Source organism: Oncorhynchus gorbuscha, linkage group LG02, assembly GCF_021184085.1.
Source record: "Oncorhynchus gorbuscha isolate QuinsamMale2020 ecotype Even-year linkage group LG02, OgorEven_v1.0, whole genome shotgun sequence".
NCBI classification, from domain to species: Eukaryota; Metazoa; Chordata; class Actinopteri; order Salmoniformes; family Salmonidae; genus Oncorhynchus; species Oncorhynchus gorbuscha.
The window spans coordinates 61,499,896-61,523,419 of NC_060174.1; the positions used below are offsets into that span (position 1 = coordinate 61,499,896).

The 23,524-nt window shown below is 46.2% G+C and overlaps 1 protein-coding gene across 1 annotated transcript in view; it reads left to right on the forward strand.

Annotated features, from left to right (window-relative positions):
* Positions 1-5,002: 5,002 nt before the first annotated feature.
* The window catches only part of LOC124005969 (phosphorylase b kinase regulatory subunit alpha, skeletal muscle isoform-like), a 31,166-nt gene continuing 12,644 nt past the window's right edge, over positions 5,003-23,524 (forward strand). The window contains exons 1-12 of the mRNA XM_046315615.1: positions 5,003-5,181; positions 6,420-6,578; positions 6,928-6,975; positions 7,272-7,440; positions 18,940-19,022; positions 19,172-19,252; positions 19,530-19,628; positions 19,767-19,913; positions 20,201-20,254; positions 20,403-20,525; positions 20,647-20,742; positions 20,837-20,944. Coding sequence (XP_046171571.1) covers positions 5,104-5,181; positions 6,420-6,578; positions 6,928-6,975; positions 7,272-7,440; positions 18,940-19,022; positions 19,172-19,252; positions 19,530-19,628; positions 19,767-19,913; positions 20,201-20,254; positions 20,403-20,525; positions 20,647-20,742; positions 20,837-20,944 — 1,245 coding nt within the window. The 5' untranslated portion in view covers positions 5,003-5,103. The remainder of the gene's footprint in view (positions 5,182-6,419; positions 6,579-6,927; positions 6,976-7,271; positions 7,441-18,939; positions 19,023-19,171; positions 19,253-19,529; positions 19,629-19,766; positions 19,914-20,200; positions 20,255-20,402; positions 20,526-20,646; positions 20,743-20,836; positions 20,945-23,524) is intronic.

Consider the following 23,524-nt stretch of genomic DNA (forward strand, 5'->3'; position numbering starts at 1 on the left):
AAGTGGAGCCCGAAATTTCTCCCCAATCAGAGAAGACTTACTAATGCCTTCATACATTCAACAAACCTGTTGGGAAACTTCAAAGACATGGTGAAGCTTAGAGTGCAAACTGTTTTAATGTAGGCCAGGGATTTAAACATTCAATGGAGTGGTTCTCGGTTTAAGGTATAGTCAACTCACATGTACATCAAAAGCACTTTAACTTACATTTGTATGTGTTGTATAATACTACATCAAGAGCCTGAAACAATGATCACCAGTCAACATTGCATAAATGTCCATGTACAGTATAACAATCCTATAGTGTTTACTTGTAATATGTAGTATGCAATGTTAACTGAAAAGGGTGTAAGCAAGAAATGCTATTATCAAGAGGCAAAATACACTTTTATTTAATTTAAATAGCACACCAAAGATTTGCTCACAAATTAATGCAATGGTGAAATATTTTCATAAGAGGAGAGTGTAGAGAGGTCAATGTACTCTGCCTGCCCACCTTGTTAAACGAGAGAAGACAAATTAAAAGCTCCAAAAATAAAAAGCTTCTGCTAATTTTAATCTTGTTGTTTATTCATTGTGTTGGGGCGGTGAGTTGGAAGCAGGTGAAACGTTTTAATAAAACAAAACCAAGAAAGACAATAACATAAGGCAGATACACAAGTGAACCTGGGAGAGTGACATAAAGGGGGGGAAAAGATGAAGGCAATGGAGTCCAGGTGCGCATAATGGTGAATCTCAGGACCGGTGGTTAGTACTCTGGCTATGCCATCCCAATGGAGGGGAGGAGCAGGATCAGATGTGACAGTACCCCCCCTCTGACGTGCGGCTCCAGCCGCAGGACGACGCTGACCAGGGGGATGACCCCAAGGACGAGGAGCGGGTCGGTCAGCGCAGGTGGAAATCACAGATGTTGGGGTCCAGAATGTCCTCCACCGGAACCAAACACCGCTCTTCTGGGCCATACCCCTCCCGGTCCACCAGATACTGGAGCCGACCCCCACAACGTTGGGAGTCCAGTAGGGATCTGAGAGTACAGCGGGCTCCCCTCGATGGGAGGGGGGGTTCGTGGGGGACAGCGTCAGCTAGGGGACCAGGAACCACCGGCCTGAGAAGGGAGACATGAAAAGAGGGTGAGATATGGTATTGACTGGGTAATTGTAACCTGTATGTCACCTCATTGACCCTCCGGAGAACCTTGAATGGACCCACAAACCGGGGGCTCAGTTTCTTGCAGGGCAGACGGAGTGAGAGGTTCATGGTAGAGGGCCAGACGCAATCCCCAGGATGGAACACAGGGGTCTTACTGCGGTGACGGTCTGCTTGCTCCTGACAATTGACAGCGTGCTGGAATCTCACATGCGCATTGTTCCACACCTCCTCCGGGTGCCGGAACCACTAATCTACCGCAGGAGCCGTGGTCTGGCCCGGGGTCCAGGTCCGGCTGGAAACCCAACACACTTGAAGGGGGTCAACCAAGTGGAGTGACGTAGAGAGTTGTAGGCGTACTCTGCCCAAGGAAGGAAACGTGCCCACTCACCCTGCCAGTCCTGACAGTGACTCCTCAGGAACCTCCCCAGCTCCTGATTCATCCTCTCCACCTGCCTGTTAGACTGAGGCCGATACATGGATATGAGGCTAACCGTGACCCCGAGCTTCTCCAAGAAGGTCCGCCATACTCGGGATGTGAATTGTGAGCCACGTTCTGAGACAATGTCCTCTACCGTAAGACCTGCTAGAAGAGTGCCTCAGTGACCTGGAGAGGAGTGAGAAAACCAGGAAGAGGGATTAAACTACATGACTTGGAGAATCACTCCACCACCAGAATGGTGGTGAAACCATCAGAAGGGGGAAGATCAGTAACAAAGTCAATGACAGATGGGACCAAGGTCGCTGAGGCACGGGAAGCGGCAGGAGATTCCAGGGGGACTTGGTTTGAGCACACACGGAACAGGAGTTGACATACCGCATAACATCTTGCACCAAGGTGGGCCACAAGTATTTCTCAGTGATGGAATGGATGGGGCAAGAACTACCTGGATGTCCAGAGACAACAGCTGTGTGCCCAGGTCAGCAGCCGATCCCTTATCCCTGTGGGAACGTAGCTGTGCACGGAAGGACAATTCCGGGGTGCAGGCTCCCGCTAGAGCCTGGCGGATGTCCACATCTACGTCCCAAACCACTGGACTCACGGCTCGGGAGGATGAGATTATGGGTGCCCTCTGGACAGGAGCCTCTCCCGAATCGTAGATATGGGACAGGGCATCGGCTTTGATATTCTTAGAACCTGGGCGATAGGTTAGCGGGAAGTCGAACCTGGTGAAGAGGGCCCACCTGGCCTGGCGCCTATTCGTTCTCCTCCCTGTCCGTATGTACTCAAAGTTCCAATGGTCGTGAGGATGACAAGTGGTTCCTTGGTACCCTCCAGCCAGTGTCACCACTCCTGATGCCAACTTCACCACCAAGAGCTCACGATGGCCAATGTACTTCCTCTCTGCGGGGGACAGTTTCTTGGATACAAATTTTAATGTATCCCCCTGTCTTTGACAAAACTGCCTCCACACCCACCTCCGATGAGTCGACCTCAACCACAAAAGGTAGTGTGGGATCCGGGTGTTTTAGCAGGCGGGCGGAGGTGAAACGCCCCTTGAGGAAACGAAAGGCCTTGTCGGCTGCTGGAGAGCAAAGCAACCTAGGTGAGAGGGGCAGCGACGGTACTGAAATTGCTGATGAAGCGGCAGTAAAAGTTGGCAAACCCCAGAAACCGTTGTAACCCCTTGGTGGTTGGGCCTGGTCTTACCGTATCTACCTTGTCCTCCATCCGCACTCCCTGCGGGCTGATTTGGTAGCCCAAGGAGACAGCCCTCTGATGTAATTGGCACTTCTCCGCCTTTGACGAACAGGTGGTTAGACAAGAGGCGTTTCAGGACTGCTCGAACAGGAGTGATGTGATCCTCCAGGTTGGTTGAGAAGATCAGGATGTCGTCGATGTACACAGTCACCTGACGTCAGAGCCTGAACACATCGTTGACGAATGCCTGGAACACTGATGGAGCATTGGCTAAGCCAAAGGGCATAACCAAGTACTCATAGTGACCAGACATTGTACCGAACGCCATATCCCACTCATCCCCCTCCCGGATACGAATGAGATTGTAGGCACTCCGCAGGTCCAGTTTGGTGAAGAACTGGGCCCCGCAGAGCTGCTTGAGTTCCTAGGTTCTGGACTTTCTAGGGAGTTTCTCCTAGCCACCGTGCTTTTACATCTGCATTGCTTGCTGTTTGGTTAGGCTGGGTTTCTGTTCAGCACTTTGACATCAGCTGATGTAAGAAGGGCTTTATAAATACATTTGATTGAGAGTAGAGCAGGTAGGTAGTAATATTGAGAGAGGCAAGGGTCTGATCCATAAAGTTCTGTGGCGTCGGAATCCACTAAAGCTGTAGACACAGGGCATGAGGGACAGTCAGCCAGAGTGATGGGTACCTAAAAGAGTCGAACAGAAAGAGCAGTAGATGGAATACTCACTCCTGGTCCAGGTGATGTAACATCACATGATCATCCCTCTGCTCTAGTGGATCCCAGATTCTGAAGTAATGGACAACGCTGGCGCTTGTGCCCTCCCTGGCCACAGTACAGACAGAGCCCCAGCTGCGTCGTTCCACCGTGGGAAGACGTGTGACCCCTACCGCCATGAGTTCAGGCTCTGAGCCCAGACACTCGCCAAAGGAGGGAGCGAAGCGATGTAGATGCCAACGCTCCCAGAGGAGGTTAACCAGACAGTTAGTGTGAGGTTGTTATCTCGGCAGGCCAGTTCCGTCTGGACCTCCTCTCGCAGACCTCTTCTAAATAAAGAGCTGAGCGCCGGCTCATTCCATCCACCGGAAGCTGCTACTGTCCAGAAGGTAAGCGCATACTCAGCAGCCGTCTGATTCCCCTGCTGGAGCTGAAGCAGAAGCTCACCTCCCTCTCCGCCCGCCGCTGGATGATCGAAAATACAATTAAAACAGAGCCACAAACCCCTCATAAGACTCAAGATACCCCTGACCTAGACGGCCGTAGGCCATTCCAATGCCCGTCCAGTCAACAGAGAAATAACCGTGGCAACCTTAGACTTCTCGGTGGTGGGAGCTCCCACCTGAGCGGGTTGCTGAATGGCCTGACTCGTTGGGTAGACTGGCTCTAGAATATCCTCCACTGTTGAGACGTTGTAGACTGCGGAGAATCTCTTCCATGGCCATCCCCAGTTGATCATGGTGTTGACAAAGAAGGTCGCCTTGTTCATTGATCGTCTGGGAGATGTCCGGTTGTCCTGCTGCTTCCATATTTTTAGTTGGTATTCTGTAATGATGCAGCAGTGAAGTCAGAAGCAGGTGAAATGTTTTAATAAAACAATAAAACCAAGAACACGCCACTAACATAATGCAGACCACCGATACACAAGAACAATACCATCTGGTAAGTGAACCTGGGAGAGTGACATATAAAGGGGAGGAAAAGGGGAGGAAAAGATGAAGGTAATGAAGTCCAGGTGTGAATCATAATGATTCACAGGTGCGCGTAATGATGAGTTCCAGGTGTGCGTAATGATGAATCCCAGGACCGGTGGTTAGTACTCTGGCGGTGTCTGCCGGAGTGGAGGAGCAGACGTGTCACATTGACTGCTCATATTGATGGAATATATATTTCCACATTTTGCAGAGTTTTTGGTTATAGCTTTATTTGTGTATATATATATTTTTATATATATATATATATATACACACTTTCAAAACTTTATAACTTAGCATTAATAACTTGATATTTAACTTGATGTTATAGTTTATGACAACTCCATCTATTGACATTGTTACGTTGTTCTTTAGAAGATGCTAGTCAACTGTACACTGGGTATAGGCCTACTGCACACAGAAAATACAGACCAACTGGTCTGTGAGCAGCCATGGGCAGTGTAACAGATACTGTGAGCAGAACCCACCCTCCTAGACTTTGACATTTGCTTCCCTCTCATGTTCTCATCCGATGGTGCAACTACATAACAAGCTGTATTAGAGAGAATGTCAGCGAGGTTTGAGGGCTGAAATTCAAGCAAAACATCAAGCAACATCATGAGGAGCCGTAGTAACTCTGGGGTGAAACTCGACAATTATGCGCGGATGGTTACGAAAACAATACTACGTCACCAGGTGAGTGCACTGTGGGCCTATTTATGACAATAGGTTACCCTTGATGTGCTGTATGTGTAGTAGCCTACTTATTTACCCATGTTCAGATCATGTAAAGCAAAAAATAATAATCCCATGACTGACACTTAAAGGGAAACTCCTCTAAAAAAACTATCTTTTGGTCTTGTTTTTCATTAGTCAACTGTTGATGCAGTCCCAAAATGTGTTTGCATGACAGCAGTCAAGTTTTCAAGATATTGGCCTCATGAGGATGTGATCGATGACACTTTGCTTCTAGAAAGTCCAATATCTTGAAAACTTGACTGCGGACATGCAAAACATTTTGGGACTGTATCAACAATGGACTAATGAAAAAAAATATATATATATAGTATTTGAGTAGAGCTGTCTTTAAGTCAATCTCCGATCGATTGCCTGGGGCCAAGTTAACCTCCCCTTTCATATAAAAAAGTAATGACCATGCTTTTAGGGAAAGAATTTTGTAAGTATATTAAATTGCTAGTTTGACCAATTCCAGTCCCCTTGCTTAGTGGGTCTGGGGTATTCCCTGGGATCATTTCTATGTAGACAGAATGAGAGGCTCAGTTCTAGGGACTTTTTAAAAGGACTCCAACTCCAAAATTAATTTTTATTGAGGTTCTACACTAATCTAAAAAACGACCTCTCCAGAATCCATATGACGGAAATCTGAGGCCCCGCTAGGCCTAATTACTAACTACCAAACAGAAACTGAAATAACAATTTACAAATATAATTTGTATTTTAAACTGCACTGCTTGCCTGTTGGAACAATTCATAATTTGTCACATCAGTCAACATAAACGGTGGTTAGAATTCATTCACTATGACTGGCTGATTGTGTGTAAATGATAGTGGATTTTGATTTACAATCAATTGAAATTATAGGAAGAAATAAAATGTCAATGATTACTATTAGTTTGATTATTATTATAATTGCATGTGAATGCTTACACATGGGTGATATTGTGTGTAAACATTCATGTTCAGTATGTATGTATGTATGTATGTATGTATGTATGTATGTATGTATGTATGTATGTATGTATGTATGTATGTATGTATGTATGTATGTATGTATGTATGTATGTATGTATGTATGTATGTATGTATGTATGTATGTATGTATGTATGTATGTATGTATGTATGTATGTAATCACCATGTATCTGTGTATGTCCAGTGTTACTGAATGTGATGCTATGTTCCTCTTATGACCAGGATCCGGTGACGGGGCTTCTCCCAGGGGACCCGGAGAACCACCATGCCTGGGTCCGGGACAATGTTTACGGCATCCTGTCTGTGTGGGCCCTCAGCCTGGCCTACCGCAAGAATGCTGACCGAGATGAGGACAAGGCAAAGGCCTACGAGCTGGAACAGGTGGGAGGGCCCTTCCAGTTACCTGTCTGTCTCAAACCAGTATTGTTTAAAAAAAGTTTGAATGGGAGTAACGCAAGTATATATTTTCTAATACCTGGCTGACAGTAACCCCTATAATTATCTTCACGTCTGTCCTTGGCATAGGGATTTAGCAGCTGTAAATAGACCTAAATTGGTCCGGCCCATGGTAGGTCAGTGTGTGTGTCTGTTCCCACATGGAAATGCCAGGGGGCAGGCCATTACGCTTGGGACGGGTTTCAGGTTACTCTGATTCTGCTGGCTGATGGGGGAGGTTGAAGGTCATGGTTGAGACTGGGTGCTGACTATCTCTCCCTCTATCTCTCCACAGAATGTCGTTAAACTCATGAGGAGCCTGCTGCAGTGTATGATGAGGCAGGTATGCAGGCAAGGATTGTGCCATTCACAGTTGTAATGTGGGTCATGGAAAGAGTTTAATCACACTTCAGCTTGCATGCTGTGGTGGTTCATTTCTAATCGAGCAAAGGAAATCAAAGGAAAGGTCACTGTTTGAAATAAACATGTCAATAGATCAACATACTGTACACAGATGACAGAATATGACCTGTGGCTTCTCTTTTAAGATTAGCCTACAAACTGCATTTATTTTATTTTATTGACCTCAAATGAACTGGTCTTAAGTCCTGGTGTTTGTGGTTGTTCCATTTTTCTCAGATTGACAAAGTGGAGAAGTTTAAATACAGCAAGAACAAATCTGACTGCCTGCACGCCAAGTATGATTCCCAGACAACTGCCACGGTGGTGGGAGACGATGAGTGGGGTCACCTGCAGGTGGATGCCACCTCCATATTCCTGCTCTTCCTGGCCCAGATGACTGCATCAGGTAAACTCATACTCCACTGTGTGCCCCAGTGGCATCGGCATGATTTTAGCAATGGCGTGGACGCATTTCAGCACAGGGTCTGGGGGTCTCCCCCCCTCCGGCATTTAAAGGCCCAGTGCAGAAACAAACAAAAACATATCAATATCAAATAGTTTCTGGGTAACGATTAAGTACCTTGCTGTCATAGTTTCGCATTAAAATGGTCAAAAAGTTCCAAAAATAGATTTTAGCCCCAAAAACGGATTCTAGCAGTAATTTTGCAAGACTGTCTGGGACTGATCTGAGTGGGGAGGGGTAGGGCGCCAAAGCAGTGCATTAACCACAATGTGGATCAATCCACCAACATATTGGGGCCTAATGGGAGGGATATGTAACCTGGAAATTAGCTGTTTGGCAGAGAGGTTTCGAATGCTCTTTGTTATTGGTCTATTAACTTATACCACCTGGTAATGTCACCTGGCAAGCCAAAATTTCACTCATGGAAAACCTGCTGATGCGAAAGTCCTGTGTAGATTGCATATTCAACCAGCAACCATTACATATCACATAACATTTTCACACTTTTAAAGTGTTAGTTTCTTCAGCTGTTGTATAAATATGATACAAAACACGTGAAAAACAGAATGGACTGCACAAAGATTGCCATTTTTCCATTCACTATAATTGTGTATCCTGTTTTCGGCTAACGATGCCTGCAGTACTGCGGTTGGCCTTGAACTTCTGTGGTTTCAATACAGGGGGCAGTCATTCTCCCCTGATTTGCACCCAAAGATATTGAAAATGTCAGGTTCCTGTCAAGCCAAATAGTGTAAGCTGGCAAATAGTGTCCACCCCCTGCGTCACAATGGGCTAAAACCGGGTCACACAGGGTGTTTTTGGGTAGTCTTACAAATCTTCATGGTATCAAAAGTATACACCACACACACATTCGTTTGGTTCAAATTGAAGAAGACACCTGCCCCATGTCAGATATTGAGTTAAATGTGTTTAAGTTTGGGTTTACATCCCAATATTACACTTTATATACAGAAGATTAAAACATTTAAAAAAAACACTTGTTTGTTGTTATTAGGTGTACACCAAGAGGGCTATTCAAAGATGCTCTGTTGGTCAATGTTCCAGTGTTCATTTTGTAGATTTAGTTTAGTCTTAGTCACATTTTTGTCAGTTGAATAATGATTTAGTGTAGTTATTGTCAACATTTCGAAAACAGTGGGCTATTTTAGTCAACGAAGTGCCCTTTTGTTTTTAGTTACATTTGTATTGCCTCATTAACCTATAGTAAGCATACATCACTGACTTTCATGTGCACAAACATACATAGCCTTGTCCTACCAGCATATGTGTCTGCATAACATATCTCATAAAGAAAGGGGGAGTGAGAGAGGGGGGGGTAACTCAAAACACATAAGCTAGATCTCTAACACTAAATATATTACCCACTGCTAGTAGTCATGTATTAATCTAACAGTAAATGCAATGTCCTAAAAACAAACGATGCAGTTGTACCCTGCAACTCTATATGTACTTGCAATGTACTTGCAATTTCCTGTCTAAAAGCCATATAACAAATCCCAGTTGTAAAATAGTTGCCATTAAGCTCAATATTAAATCAAACATGTTCCTTTCCTCTCAACAACTAATTAGCTCACATTTGTTTCTTTTTAAATAAATATGAGTTTGCGCGCGTTGTAGTATTCTCTCCTCGAGCTGTCGTGTGCTGTGGAGCTTTTGTAAGGACTGTAAGCCACTGTCAATTATCATTACAAATGATTCAAGTAGTTTCTTCAAAAGCTATGGATTTCTCCCAATTGCTTTTGAAATGTTCGAGAATCAAAAGCCTTTTTCCTCTCCCGGAGCGCACATCATAAGCCCGCTCATCACAGCAGCAGCGAAACAGGCCCAGGGCCAGGGCAGACACGTTCATTACAGGACTCATGATGATAATGTAGTTTACTGTTTGACCAACCCCCCCCCCCCGAAAAAATAGGAGGTTTTGAGCGAGGTCACCATGTAATGGATGTTCAGCTCACACTAATGCAACCAATGGGAAATTTGACTCACAGCCAAGTCAAAAGCGAACTAAATGGGAGTAAATGATCGCAGACTGGAGCCCTTCCCCTTGACATACTATAGCTATTGTAATCAAAGTTCTGTCATAAGTAGTGGTCTGATAGGTTGCAGCAAGCTAACTAAGTAGTCTTATCAATCTGTTATTACCTGAGCGTATATGTTGGAATGATGCGCTTTCAGGTGTCTCTTGAGGTTGATAGTATTTTTTTCCCCTGTCAACGTTTCTCCCGTAGAAACGTGACATTTGGTCTTGTTTGAATCAACACAATAAGCAAAGTGGCTCCGAACGTAGCCCATTTTTCTACCGGGAGTTTGTGCCATCAGGTTGCTGCCAGATTGGAAAACAATTGGAGGACAGAGAGATGACTGGTGAATGACCTGTGCTGGGTTTCTCAAAAGCGTTATGAGCACTATGATCATCTTAATTCCATTGAAACTAAATGGACGAAAGATGATTTTAGTGCTCCTGCTCTGAGACCAGGTTGCAATGCTACAATGGTTTTGGGAAACCTTGCCCTGGGCGTGGTATTGATTTTCTACCCCATTGCAACATTGCGATGAGAAAGCCTTACTAAGTCAAGCATGATTTTGATTGGACCCAACAAATAACACTGAAAAACTCTCAATCTCCAAAAACTATTGTTAGCAGATATGCTAGTTAGCATTAGCTTGCGAAACTACCTATTAGCTTCATTCATACTGGACACATAGACATACAAATGGTATCCACAAGTTCATCTCTCTGAGAAAGTCCCAAAGTATCCCTTTAACAAATCACATAATAAGTTCCATGGACTCATTCTGTGGACAATAATAGTGGTTGACATTTTTATGACCACCCCATCTCTACCACACGCATACAATTATCTGTAAGGTGCCTGAATCGAGTCGTGAATTTCAAGCACAGCTTCAAGCACAAAGATCAGGGATGTTTTTCAATGCCTTGGAAAGAAAGGCAATGATTGGTGGTTCTGTAAATAAATGTAAAAAAAGCAGATGCTGAATGTCCCTCTGAGCATGATGAAGTTATTCATTTGGATGGTGTATCAATACACCTAGTCACAAGAAAAAGATACAGGCGTCCTTCCGAGAGGGGTCCAGCTGCAACATCATCTCTCAGAACCCTTCGGGTCTCTACGCTGCCACCCACTGATATGTAATCTCTCAGGAAAGTGGGGGTTTCGAGAAGAACCATATAAGGAGAAGTATGGGTTTCAAAAGGTGCCACTCAATATGTTGTTTGTTTTCATTGTTGCTAGCTTACGTTAGCTACATTAACTTATTAAAAATGAATAAATTTTACAATGTATTATTTATTACTGAAAATTTGAAATAATAATAATTGAAATATCTAGTCATGGCGGTTCTAGTAGATATGTAATTTCAGAGCTTCTAGGGTTAAAAGACTACTTTTAAAATGCCCACTTCTCCTTATATGGTTCCTTTTGAAAGCCAACTCATTTCAAAAACCCCACTTTTCCTGAGATGCACTGAGATGACATATCAATAAGTGGCAGCATAGAGGCCCTGAGGGATGACTGATCTGAGAGATGAAGCTATTGGTCCTTCCTAACTCAGTTTCCAGAGAGGAAGGAATCTGCTCAGGGAGTTCACCAAGGCCAATGGTGATTTTAAAACAGTTACAGAGTTTAATGGTTGTGATATGAGAAAACTGAGGATCAACAACATTCTAGCTACTCCACAATAAATGACAGAGTGAAAAAGAAGGAAGTCTGTATAGAATACAAATATTCCAAAACTTGCATCTTGTCTGCAGCAAGGTGTCATGTTTTGTCTTAGATTGTCTTGTCATTATGCTTTCCCTTCTGTTCGTTTCCCCCTGCTGGTCTTATTAGGTTCGTTCCCTTTTTCTATCCCTCTCTCTCCCCCTCCCTCTCTCTCCTCTCTCTATCGTTCCGTTCCTGCTCCCAGCTGTTCCTATTCCCCTAATCATCATTTAGTCTTCCCACACCTGTTCCTTATCTTTTCCCCTGATTAGAGTCCCTATTTCTTCCCTTGTTTTCCGTTCCTGTCCTGTCGGATCCTTGTCTATTGTTCACCGTGCTGTGTCTATGTATTGCCCTGTCGTGTCGTGTTTCCCTCAGATGCTGCGTGGTGAGCAGGTGTCTGAGTCTGCTACGTTCAAGTGCCTTCCCGAGGCAACCTGCAGTTCTTGATCAAGTCTCCAGTCTGTTCTCGTCATTACGAGTAGTATTATGCCTTTTGTTTGTAAAGTAACTTTACTGGATTAAAAACTCTGTTTTCGCCAAGTCGCTTTTGGGTCCTCATTCACCTGCATAACAGAAGGATCCGACCAAGGAATGGACCCAGCGACTACAGATGCTCGTAACACTGCCGTCGAGATCCAAGGAGCCATGCTCGGCAGACACGAGCAGGAATTGTCTGCTGCTCGCCATGCCGTGGAGAACCTGGCCGCTCAGGTTTCCGACCTCTCTGGACAGTTCCAGAGTCTTCGTCTCGTGCCACCTGTTACTTCCTGGCCTGCCGAGCCTCCGGAACCTAGGGTTAATAACCCACCTTGCTACTCCGGGCAGCCCACGGAGTGCCGCTCCTTTCTCACCCAGTGTGATATTGTGTTCTCTCTCCAACCCAACACATACTCTAGTAAGAGAGCTCGCGTCAACGGTGTTTCCCTGCTCCGCATCGCAACCATCTCCCTCCTCTGGCTCAGAGACTGAGCCCATGCAGCTGGGAGGTATTCGCATCTCGACCAAGGAGAGGGAACGGAGGATCACCAACCGCCTGTGCCTCTATTGCGGATTTGATGGACATTTTGTCAATTCATGTCCAGTAAAAGGCCAGAGCTCATCAGTAAGCGGAGGGCTACTGGTGAGCGCTACTACTCAGGTCTCTTCATCTAGATCCTGTACTACTATGTCGGTCCATCTACGCTGGACCGGTTCGGGTGCTACATGCAGTGCCTTGATTGACTCTGGGGCTGAGGGTTGTTTCATGGACGAAGCATGGGCTCGGAAACATGACATTCCTTTCAGACAGTTAGACAAGCCTACGCCCATGTTTGCCTTAGATGGTAGTCATCTTCCCAGTATCAGATTTGAGACACTACCTTTAACTCTCACAGTATCTGGTAACCACAGTGAGACTATTTCTTTTTTGATTTTTCGTTCACCTTTTACACCTGTTGTTTTGGGTCATCCCTGGCTAGTATGTCATAATCCTTCTATTAATTGGTCTAGTAATTCTATCCTATCCTGGAACGTTTCTTGTCATGTGAAGTGTTTAATGTCTGCCATCCCTCCCATTTCTTCTGTCCCCACTTCTCAGGAGGAACCTGGCGATTTGACAGGAGTGCCGGAGGAATATCATGATCTGCGCACGGTCTTCAGTCGGTCCCGAGCCAACTCCCTTCCTCCTCACCGGTCGTATGATTGTAGTATTGATCTCCTTCCGGGGACCACTCCTCCTCGGGGTAGACTATACTCTCTGTCGGCTCCCGAACGTAAGGCTCTCGAGGATTATTTATCTGTGTCTCTTGACGCCGGTACCATAGTGCCTTCTTCCTCTCCGGCCGGGGCGGGGTTCTTTTTGTTAAGAAGAAGGACGGTACTCTGCGCCCCTGCGTGGATTATCGAGGGCTGAATGACATAACGGTTAAGAATCGTTATCCGCTTCCCCTTATGTCATCAGCCTTCGAGATTCTGCAGGGAGCCAGGTGCTTTACTAAGTTGGACCTTCGTAACGCTTACCATCTCGTGCGCATCAGAGAGGAGGACGAGTGGAAAACGGCGTTTAACACTCCGTTAGGGCATTTTGAGTACCGGGTTCTGCCGTTTGGTCTCGCCAATGCGCCAGCTGTTTTTCAGGCATTAGTTAATGATGTTCTGAGAGACATGCTGAACATCTTTGTTTTTGTCTATCTTGACGATATCCTGATTTTTTCACCGTCACTCGAGATTCATGTTCAGCACGTTCGACGTGTTCTACAGCGCCTTTTAGCGAATTGTCTCTACGTAAAGGCTGAGAAGTGCTCTTTTCATGTCTCCTCCGTTACTTTTCTCGGTTCCGTTATTTCCGCTGAAGGCATTCAGATGGATTCCGCTAAGGTCCAAGCTGTCAGTGATTGGCCCGTTCCAAGGTCACGTGTCGAGTTGCAGCGCTTTTTAGGTTTCGCTAATTTCTATCGGCGTTTCATTCGTAATTTCGGTCAAGTTGCTGCCCCTCTCACAGCTCTTACTTCTGTCAAGACGTGTTTTAAGTGGTCCGGTTCCGCCCAGGGAGCTTTTGATCTTCTAAAAGAACGTTTTACGTCCGCTCCTATCCTCGTTACTCCTGACGTCACTAGACAATTCATTGTCGAGGTTGACGCTTCAGAGGTAGGCGTGGGAGCCATTCTATCCCAGCGCTTCCAGTCTGACGATAAGGTTCATCCTTGCGCTTATTTTTCTCATCGCCTGTCGCCATCTGAGCGCAACTATGATGTGGGTAACCGTGAACTGCTCGCCATCCGCTTAGCCCTAGGCGAATGGCGACAGTGGTTGGAGGGGGCGACCGTTCCTTTTGTCGTTTGGACAGACCATAAGAACCTTGAGTACATCCGTTCTGCCAAACGACTTAATGCCCGTCAAGCTCGTTGGGCGTTGTTTTTCGCTCGTTTCGAGTTTGTGATTTCTTACCGTCCGGGTAGCAAAAACACCAAGCCTGATGCCTTATCCCGTCTGTTTAGTTCTTCTGTGGCTTCTACTGATCCCGAGGGGATTCTTCCTTATGGGCGTGTTGTCGGGTTGACAGTCTGGGGAATTGAAAGACAGGTTAAGCAAGCACTCACGCACACTGCGTCGCCGCGCGCTTGTCCTAGTAACCTCCTTTTCGTTCCTGTTTCCACTCGTCTGGCTGTTCTTCAGTGGGCTCACTCTGCCAAGTTAGCTGGTCATCCCGGTGTTCGAGGCACTCTTGCGTCTATTCGCCAGCGCTTTTGGTGGCCGACTCAGGAGCGTGACACGCGCCGTTTCGTGGCTGCTTGTTCGGACTGCGCGCAGACTAAGTCGGGTAACTCTCCTCCTGCCGGTCGTCTCAGACCGCTCCCCATTCCTTCTCGACCATGGTCTCACATCGCCCTAGACTTCATTACCGGTCTGCCTTTGTCTGCGGGGAAGACTGTGATTCTTACGGTTGTCGATAGGTTCTCTAAGGCGGCACATTTCATTCCCCTCGCTAAACTTCCTTCCGCTAAGGAGACGGCACAAATCATCATCGAGAATGTGTTCAGAATTCATGGCCTCCCGTTAGACGCCGTTTCAGACAGAGGCCCGCAATTCACGTCACAGTTTTGGAGGGAGTTCTGTCGTTTGATTGGTGCGTCCGTCAGGCTCTCTTCCGGGTTTCATCCCCAGTCTAACGGTCAAGCAGAGAGGGCCAATCAGACGATTGGTCGCATACTACGCAGCCTTTCTTTCAGAAACCCTGCGTCTTGGGCAGAACAGCTCCCCTGGGCAGAATACGCTCACAACTCGCTTCCTTCGTCTGCTACCGGGTTATCTCCGTTTCAGAGTAGTCTGGGTTACCAGCCTCCTCTGTTCTCATCCCAGCTTGCCGAGTCCAGCGTTCCCTCCGCTCAAGCGTTTGTCCAACGTTGTGAGCGCACCTGGAGGAGGGTGAGGTCTGCACTTTGCCGTTACAGGGCACAGACTGTGAGAGCCGCCAATAAACGCAGGATTAAGAGTCCAAGGTATTGTTGCGGCCAGAGAGTGTGGCTTTCCACTCGCAACCTTCCTCTTACGACAGCTTCTCGTAAGTTGACTCCGCGGTTCATTGGTCCGTTCCGTGTCTCCCAGGTCGTCAATCCTGTCGCTGTGCGACTGCTTCTTCCGCGACATCTTCGTCGCGTCCATCCTGTCTTCCATGTCTCCTGTGTCAAGCCCTTTCTTCGCACCCCCGTTCGTCTTCCCTCCCCCCTCCCGTCCTTGTCGAGAGCGCACCTATTTACAAGGTACGTAAGATCATGGACATGCGTTCTCGGGGACGGGGTCACCAATACTTAGTGGATTGGGAGGGTTACGGTCCTGAGGAGAGGAGTTGGGTTCCGTCTCGGGACGTGCTGGACCGTTCACTTATTGATGATTTCCTCCGTTGCCGCCAGGATTCCTCCTCGAGTGCGCCAGGAGGCGCTCGGTGAGTGGGGGTACTGTCATGTTTTGTCTTAGATTGTCTTGTCATTATGCTTTCCCTTCTGTTCGTTTCCCCCTGCTGGTCTTATTAGGTTCGTTCCCTTTTTCTATCCCTCTCTCTCCCCCTCCCTCTCTCTCCTCTCTCTATCGTTCCGTTCCTGCTCCCAGCTGTTCCTATTCCCCTAATCATCATTTAGTCTTCCCACACCTGTTCCTTATCTTTTCCCCTGATTAGAGTCCCTATTTCTTCCCTTGTTTTCCGTTCCTGTCCTGTCGGATCCTTGTCTATTGTTCACCGTGCTGTGTCTATGTATTGCCCTGTCGTGTCGTGTTTCCCTCAGATGCTGCGTGGTGAGCAGGTGTCTGAGTCTGCTACGTTCAAGTGCCTTCCCGAGGCAACCTGCAGTTCTTGATCAAGTCTCCAGTCTGTTCTCGTCATTACGAGTAGTATTATGCCTTTTGTTTGTAAAGTAACTTTACTGGATTAAAAACTCTGTTTTCGCCAAGTCGCTTTTGGGTCCTCATTCACCTGCATAACACAAGGCACTTAAGTAACACTGCACAAACTTTGGCAAAGCAATTAACTTTTTGTCCTGAATACGAAGCATTCTGTTCCAACACAAGATATCACTGAGTAACATTGACAGGGCTTAAAGAATTTTCAAAAGAATAATGGACTTACCCCCAAAACACTCACAGCTTTAAAGTGTTTCTAACATGTAGGGGAGTATAAGGGGGATGATGTCACGTCCTGACCTTAGTTCCTTTTTTATGTCTCTGTTTTAGTTTGGTCAGGGCGTGAGTTGGGGTGGGCATTCTATGTTGTGTATTCTATGTTTTGTATTTCTGTGTTTGGCCTGGTATGGTTCTCAATCAGAGGCAGCTGTCACTCGTAGTCTCTGATTGAGAACCATACTTAGGCAGCCTGTTTTCCCACTATGGGTTGTGGGTAGGTATTTTCTGTTTAGTGTTTTTGTTGCACCTTGCAGAACTGTTCGTTTGTCGGTTTGTTGTTTTTGTTTGAGTGTTCATCTTTATTAAAAGTATTATGAATATGTACCACGCTGCACTTTGGTCCTCTTCTCCTTCTCCCAATGACAATCGTTAAAGAACTACGCACCACAACCGGACCAAGCATCGTGGTAACCAGGAGCAGAGGGTTCTGGACTCCTGGACTCATATTAGGAGATATTGGAAGGCAAGGGACCCTGGGCACAGGCTGGGGAATATCGCCGTCCCAAGGAAGAACTGGAGGCAGCGAAAGCTGAGCGGCGGCAATATGAGGTAAGGCAGCGCAACAGGCACGAGAGGCAGCCACACGGGGAGACTGGTGGAGTCAGACGATAGACCTGAGCCAACTCCCCATGCTTACCGGAAGAAGCGCAGTACTGGTCAGGCACCGTGTTATGCAGTCAAGTGCACGGTGTCACAGGAAGTGCTCATAGCCCGGTGCGCTATTGGCCAGCCACCCGCAAGTGCCATGCGAGAGTGGGCATCCAGCCAGGGTGTATTGTGCCGGCCCAGCGTGTTTGGTCTCCGGTACGCCTTTTCAGCCCAGGGTATCCTGTGCCGGCTCTGTGTACTGTGTACTATGCTCCGCCCGTGCCGGTCAAATGTGGGTATTGTGCCTAAGGGAGAGGTGCGAGTGGTATGGACCAGATCTCCAGTGCTCACCCACAGCCCGGTTCAACCTGTGCCTGCACTCTGGAGGGTCTGGGCTAAAGTGGTCATCCAGCCTGGAGGAGTGGTGCCAAGGCTGCGCACCAGAGCTCCAGTGATCCCCCACAGCCCGGTCCATCCGGTGCCTCCTCCACGCACCAGGCCTCCTGTAGGTCTCCCCAGCCTGGTGGGTCCTGTGGCAGCCCCACGCACCAGGCTGTCTCTCCGTCTCCTCCCTCCAGGTTCCTCCGTCTGTCAGGATCTGCCGGAGCCGCCTGTCTGTCAGGAGCTGCCGGAGCCGCCCGTCTGTCAGGAGCTGCCGGAGCCGCCCGTCAGTAGGGAGCTGCCGGAGCCGCCCGTCAGTAGGGAGCTGCCGGAGCCGCCCGTCAGTAGGGAGCTGCCGGAGCCGCCCGTCAGTAGGGAGCTGCCGGAGCCGCCCGTCAGTCAGTTGCTGCCGGAACCGCCCGTCAGTCGGGAGCTGCCGGAGCCGCCCGTCAGTCGGGAGCTGCCGGAGCCACCCGTCAGTCGGGAGCTGCCAGAGCCGCCCGTCAGTCAGTTGCTGCCGGAGCCGCCCGTCAGTCGGGAGCTGCCGGAGCCGCCTGTCAGTCGGGAGCTGCAGGAGCCGCCCGTCAATCGGGAGCTGCCGGAGCCGCCCGTTAGTTTGGTCAAGGCGTGAGTTGGTTGGGGTGGGCATTCTATGTTGTGTATTCTAGGTTTTGTATTGGTTTTGTATTTCTGTGTTTGGCCTGGTATGGTTCCCAATCAGAGGCAGCTGTCGCTCGTTGTCTCTGATTGAGAGCCATACTTAGGCAGCCTGTTTTCCCACTATGGGTTGTGGGTAGGTATTTTCTGTTTAGTGTTTTTGTTGCACCTTGCGGAACTGTTCGTTTGTCGGTTTGTTGTTTTTGTTCGAGTGTTCATCTTTATTAAATGTATTATGAATACGTACCACACTGCACTTTGGTCCTCTTCTCCTTCTCCCAACAACAATCGCTACAGGTGAATACTTATCTAATCAAGATATATAGATGCTTTATTTATTTATAAATGTTATAGTTTTTTCTCCCACTTTGACATTACAGAGGATTTTGTGTAGATGGTTGACCAAAAATGACAATTAAATACATTTTAATCCCACTTTGTAACACAACAAAATGTGGGAAAGGGGTTGTGAAAACTTTCAGAAGGCACTGTAAGTTCAGCAGGAACCTGGAATACAATATACAGTACATAGACATAAACAGTGGCACGCCCTGACCATAGAGAGCCCTCGGGGTTCTCTATGGTGTTTTAGTTCAGGGTGTGAATTGGGGGGGGGTTTCTAGCTATTATATTTCTATGTTGGTGTGTGTATATGGTTCCCAATTGGAGGAACATTGCTGAACAACACTCCAGCATTGCTGCAACCTTAATAGATGCAGTCCGGGATAAGCACGCAACATATGGACTTAACCTATGAAATGATTTTGGAATCTATAGAAATGCATTTATTAATCTCTACATTTTGTTTTTGACAAGTATATTACATTACAAAGACCTGAATGCATATTTTGAAATGATATGTGAACTGAAGATAAACATTCAAAAATTGTTTTTCAATCCTGTCTGCTGTCATTGGCAGGCCTTCACATCGTCTACACTCGGGATGAGGTGGACATCATCCAGAATCTTATGTTCTACATCGAGGCTGCGTATAAAGTGGCAGTATGTAAAGAAAATATATATATTTAAAAAGAAAATTGGACATGATGTTGACGTTCAGTGTATTTGCAGAGTGCTACGGTAGCCACGTGTCTTTGATCTAGAAGTATGAACCAGCTGTTTATCAGTTTGATTTGTGTTGATTTTCCCAGGATTTTGGCATGTGGGAACGTGGGGACAAGACAAACCAGGGGATTCCGGAGATCAACGTCAGCTCAATCGGCATGGCAAAAGTAAGTTGTCTTTTACGCCACATGTACTGAATGTCAATGTCTGTTGACTTATACTTATGGAACGCTTGTTGATAGCACAAATCACGGACGCCAATAACACTCAGCCAATTATGTTTGCCCTTCCGTCTTTTCATCAACTAGCAACTTATAATAAATGCGACCTTTTACTGTGGGTGATACCAATGGGTATTATTTCAGTGTCATAGTAATGTGTGCACACTGACAAAGGGATTGTCATATTGACAACAGCCATCTATTTTCCCATGTGTGTCTGTAGGCTGCACTTGAGGCCCTGGATGGCCTCAATCTGTTTGGCGCCAAGGGGGGTCATGAATCGGTAGTCCATGCGTTAGCTGACGATATTCAGCGCTGCACGGTAAGCCTTAGGATGGCCATAGAGCGAGGACAGGAGCCCAAGCTCCCAGCGACATGTTCACACTCACTTTCTCAAGTCTTTGAAGAAGACATTACTCTCTCCCTCCCCCCTTTCTCTCTCCCTTTTTTATATGGTCAGTCTATCCTTAGTTCCATGTTGCCAAGAGCTTCCACATCCAAAGAGGTGGATGCCGGGGTTCTGTCCATTATCTCGTACCCAGCGTTCGCTGTGGAAGACATTGACATCGTTAATATGACAAAGGAGGAAATCATTTCCAAGTTGCAGGTGAGGTTGTCCTCTACTGTTACATTCAGTGCTGTCCTTGTTTGGAGTTGATCTATTAAACATTTTGTGTTAAATATTAGCCTTTTAATAGTCTGGTATTAACTGCCGAGGAGAGTGTGGTGAAACGTGTGGTGTATTGGAATAGGAAGGTGATGACAGGGCCGGTCAGTGCGGTGTGCCGATATTCTCTGTCTGTTAGAGCAGAACACTGTAATGACGACTGTAGCATGAGAGCACAGCCCATATGGTTGATGTGTCACTAGCTGTCTCTCTATCTTTCCTCTTAGGGGAGATATGGATGCTGCAGGTTCCTCAGAGATGGACACAAAACCCCCAAAGAGGTGAAAATGATATTGCATATTTATGTTTTGCCTCCTTTTTCTGACTGGCCAAGATATCTACCCCCACAGCCTTATTCCACCGTCAACTGATGAACGGATTCCTTTGTGTAATTTTGATATATTCTATACATGTTCATGTGAACTCCAGGACCCCAGTCGCATATATTATGAGTCATCTGAGCTGAAGCTCTTTGAGAATATTGAATGTGAGTGGCCACTTTTCTGGACTTACCTCATTCTGGATGGGATCTTCATCAACAGCCCTGAGCAGGTCAGTCAGGGGGGATGCGGACATACAATGGCCAGCGGGTAATGGCTCCATTCGGAGACCGCGTCCATTCGGTCTCGTGTGTGGGTTCTGTTGTGATCAAGAGTTTGCCCTGTGTCATCAGGTGCAAGAATACAGAGATGCCCTGGAGGCTATTATGATCAAACAGAAGGATGGCCTTAGCCTGGTGCCTGAGCTCTATAGTGTCCCTGCAGACAAGGTGAGGGCCACCCCCAACTACATTCATTATCATAATAACTGAGTCCACTTAGAATATACAGCAGGTAAAATTAGTACTGTGTGTTTTTATACAGGTAGACGAGGAGTATGAGAATCCCCATTCTGTAGAGAGAGTTCCCATGGGCAAGTTACCTCTGATGTGGGGACAGTCTCTGTACATACTGGGAAACCTGATGGCTGATGTAAGTCAATCTATTCACTGCTTTCGGTAACACTTTATTGGGATAGTCCATCTGTAGATGCTCTACAGACTATCTACTAACCCTAGCTCTAACCCTAACCATAACCTTAACCCTTATTGTAAGCTTAAACTTAACCCTCACCCAAACCCTAGTCCGAACCTTAACCCTTATTCTAAGCTTAAACTTAACCCTCACCCAAACCCTAGTCCGAACCTTAACCCTTATTCTAAGCTTAAACTTAACCCTCACCCAAACCCTAGTCCGAACCTTAACCCTTATTCTAAGCTTAAACTTAACCCTCACCCAAACCCTAGTCCGAACCTTAACCCTTATTCTAAGCTTAAACTTAACCCTCACCCAAACCCTAGTCAGAACTTTAACCCTTATTCTAAGCTTAAACTTAACCCTCACCCAAACCCTAGTCCGAACCTTAACCCTTATTCTAAGCTTAAACTTAACCCTCACCCAAACCCTAATCTGAACCTTAACCCTTATTCTAAGCCCAACCCTAACTGTAACCTTAGCAAGCAGTTGCTTGTCAAGTTGGTTGGCAGTATGTCCATCTGTAGTGCATCTATAGACTAGACTATACTAGACTAGACTAATAAAGTGTTACCCGGCTTTCCTTTTAATTACACTACACAGGGTTAGTCAAGAATGTTCATTACTGTTGAAAATGTATCATTGTTTCTCCTTGAATTTATGAGGTGTTTACAAGTACCCAAACAAAATGTAGAGTTCATTGAAATCTTAATGCCATGAACTACTATGATCAACATGATTATTGTTGCGTTATATTGTACGTAATGCCCTTGTGACTCTCAGCGGTTATTTCCTTTCTTTGAGGCCAAAGTTTTATTTGTTTAGTTATTTTTGTGTTGGAGGGGTTAATGGTCCATTTAAAATTCAAAGTTTATAAAAACCTGTACCCGTAGGCTGCCCAAAAAAAATGAAAAAAGTGTTTTTAAGAAATGTATACAGATTTTAATACTAAATTCAGTGTTCCATTCCCCGAACCCCACCCAGCCAATGTGTCTCCATCCAACCCCCACCTCCCACTCCCGGAAACCATGTTTTGCACCCTTTCCCACCTCCCGAGGGTTGCTTGTCAGTCAGAAGGTGAATGGTACACATTCTCAATTGTCTCAAGGCTTAACAATCTTTCTTTAACCCGTCTCCTCCCTTTCATCTACATTGATTTGAAGTAGATTAAACAAGTGACATCAATAAGGGGTCACAGCTTTCACCTGGATTCACCTGGTCAGTCTATGTGATGGAAAGAGCAGGTATTTTTAATGTTTTGTACACTCAGTGTCTATACAGAATGTTGTTTGTACGTATGTGTTGGCCTTTGTGAATTGTTTCTTTGTATGGGTTGGGATTTAGCTGAGATGATTATTTACAGAGTCAAGTATATTTGTCCAGGCCTCAGTTGTTCCTTGACAAGCACCATTCATTCGCTCTGTTGATAATTCTGATGTTAGAGCTTCTAATAGTAACTGTATCCACTGGTGACTTGGGAGTGAGTGATGTGATTACCATCTAAGAGCCAACGTTTTTCACAGCTGTGCTGCCTACCAGCAGTAATCGTCTCTGATTGACTGAGAGATTCAAGAAGCTATCATCGTTAAGTAACATAATAGATGCAAAGCATTGAATATTTATATTCATACACGTCAAAATTAATTTAGTAACTTTGCCCCAGAAGCATTCGACTGCAGGTCAGTCCCACGTCATATGGAGGAATGTGCCTACCTTATTTAGGGGACAAAGTGAACAGTTGGGGCCAATCTCATCGTAAAATGTTTCCTTGCTGTTAAATACAGTCTGTGAACAAATGTTAATGTATTTTTTGATCATTTATTTATAAAGCCTATTCGGTAGTTGGGTTTCCCAAGGGACTCCATAGCCCAGCATAGCTGATCTAAATTGTAAATACAGGAAAAAGAAGTTGCCTGGTAATGTGTATGTCTTTCAAATCTTGGAATTTTCTCAAGCCATTACTGTCCATGATATCAGCAAGGGTACATATTCCACATTTGGACCACTGGGGGGGGGGGGGGGGGTGCAAATCAAACAATCAAATGTATTTATAAAGCCCTTTTAACATCGGCCGATGTCACAAAGTGCTATACAGAAACCCAGCCTAAAATCTCAAACAGCGAGCAATGCAGATGTAGAAGCACGGTGGCTAGGAAAAACTCCCTAGAAAGGCAGGAACCTAGGAAGAAACCTAGAGAGGAACCAGGCTCTGAGGATTGACCAATTCTCTTCTGGCTGTGACGGGTGGAGATTATAACAGTACATGGCCAAGATGTTCTAAACTTCATAGATGACCAGCATGGTCAAATAAAAGTAATCGCAGTGGTTGTAGAGGGTGCAACAGGGCAGCACCTCAGCAGTAAATGTCAGGTGGCTTTTTATAGCCGATCATTCAGAGTTAGAGACAGCAGGTGCGGTGTAGAGAGAGAGAGAGTCGAAAACAGCAAGGCAGCACGTCCAGTGAACAGGTCAGGGCTCCATAGCCGCAGGCAGAACAGTTGTAAATGGAGCAGCAGCACGACCAGGTGGACTGGGGAC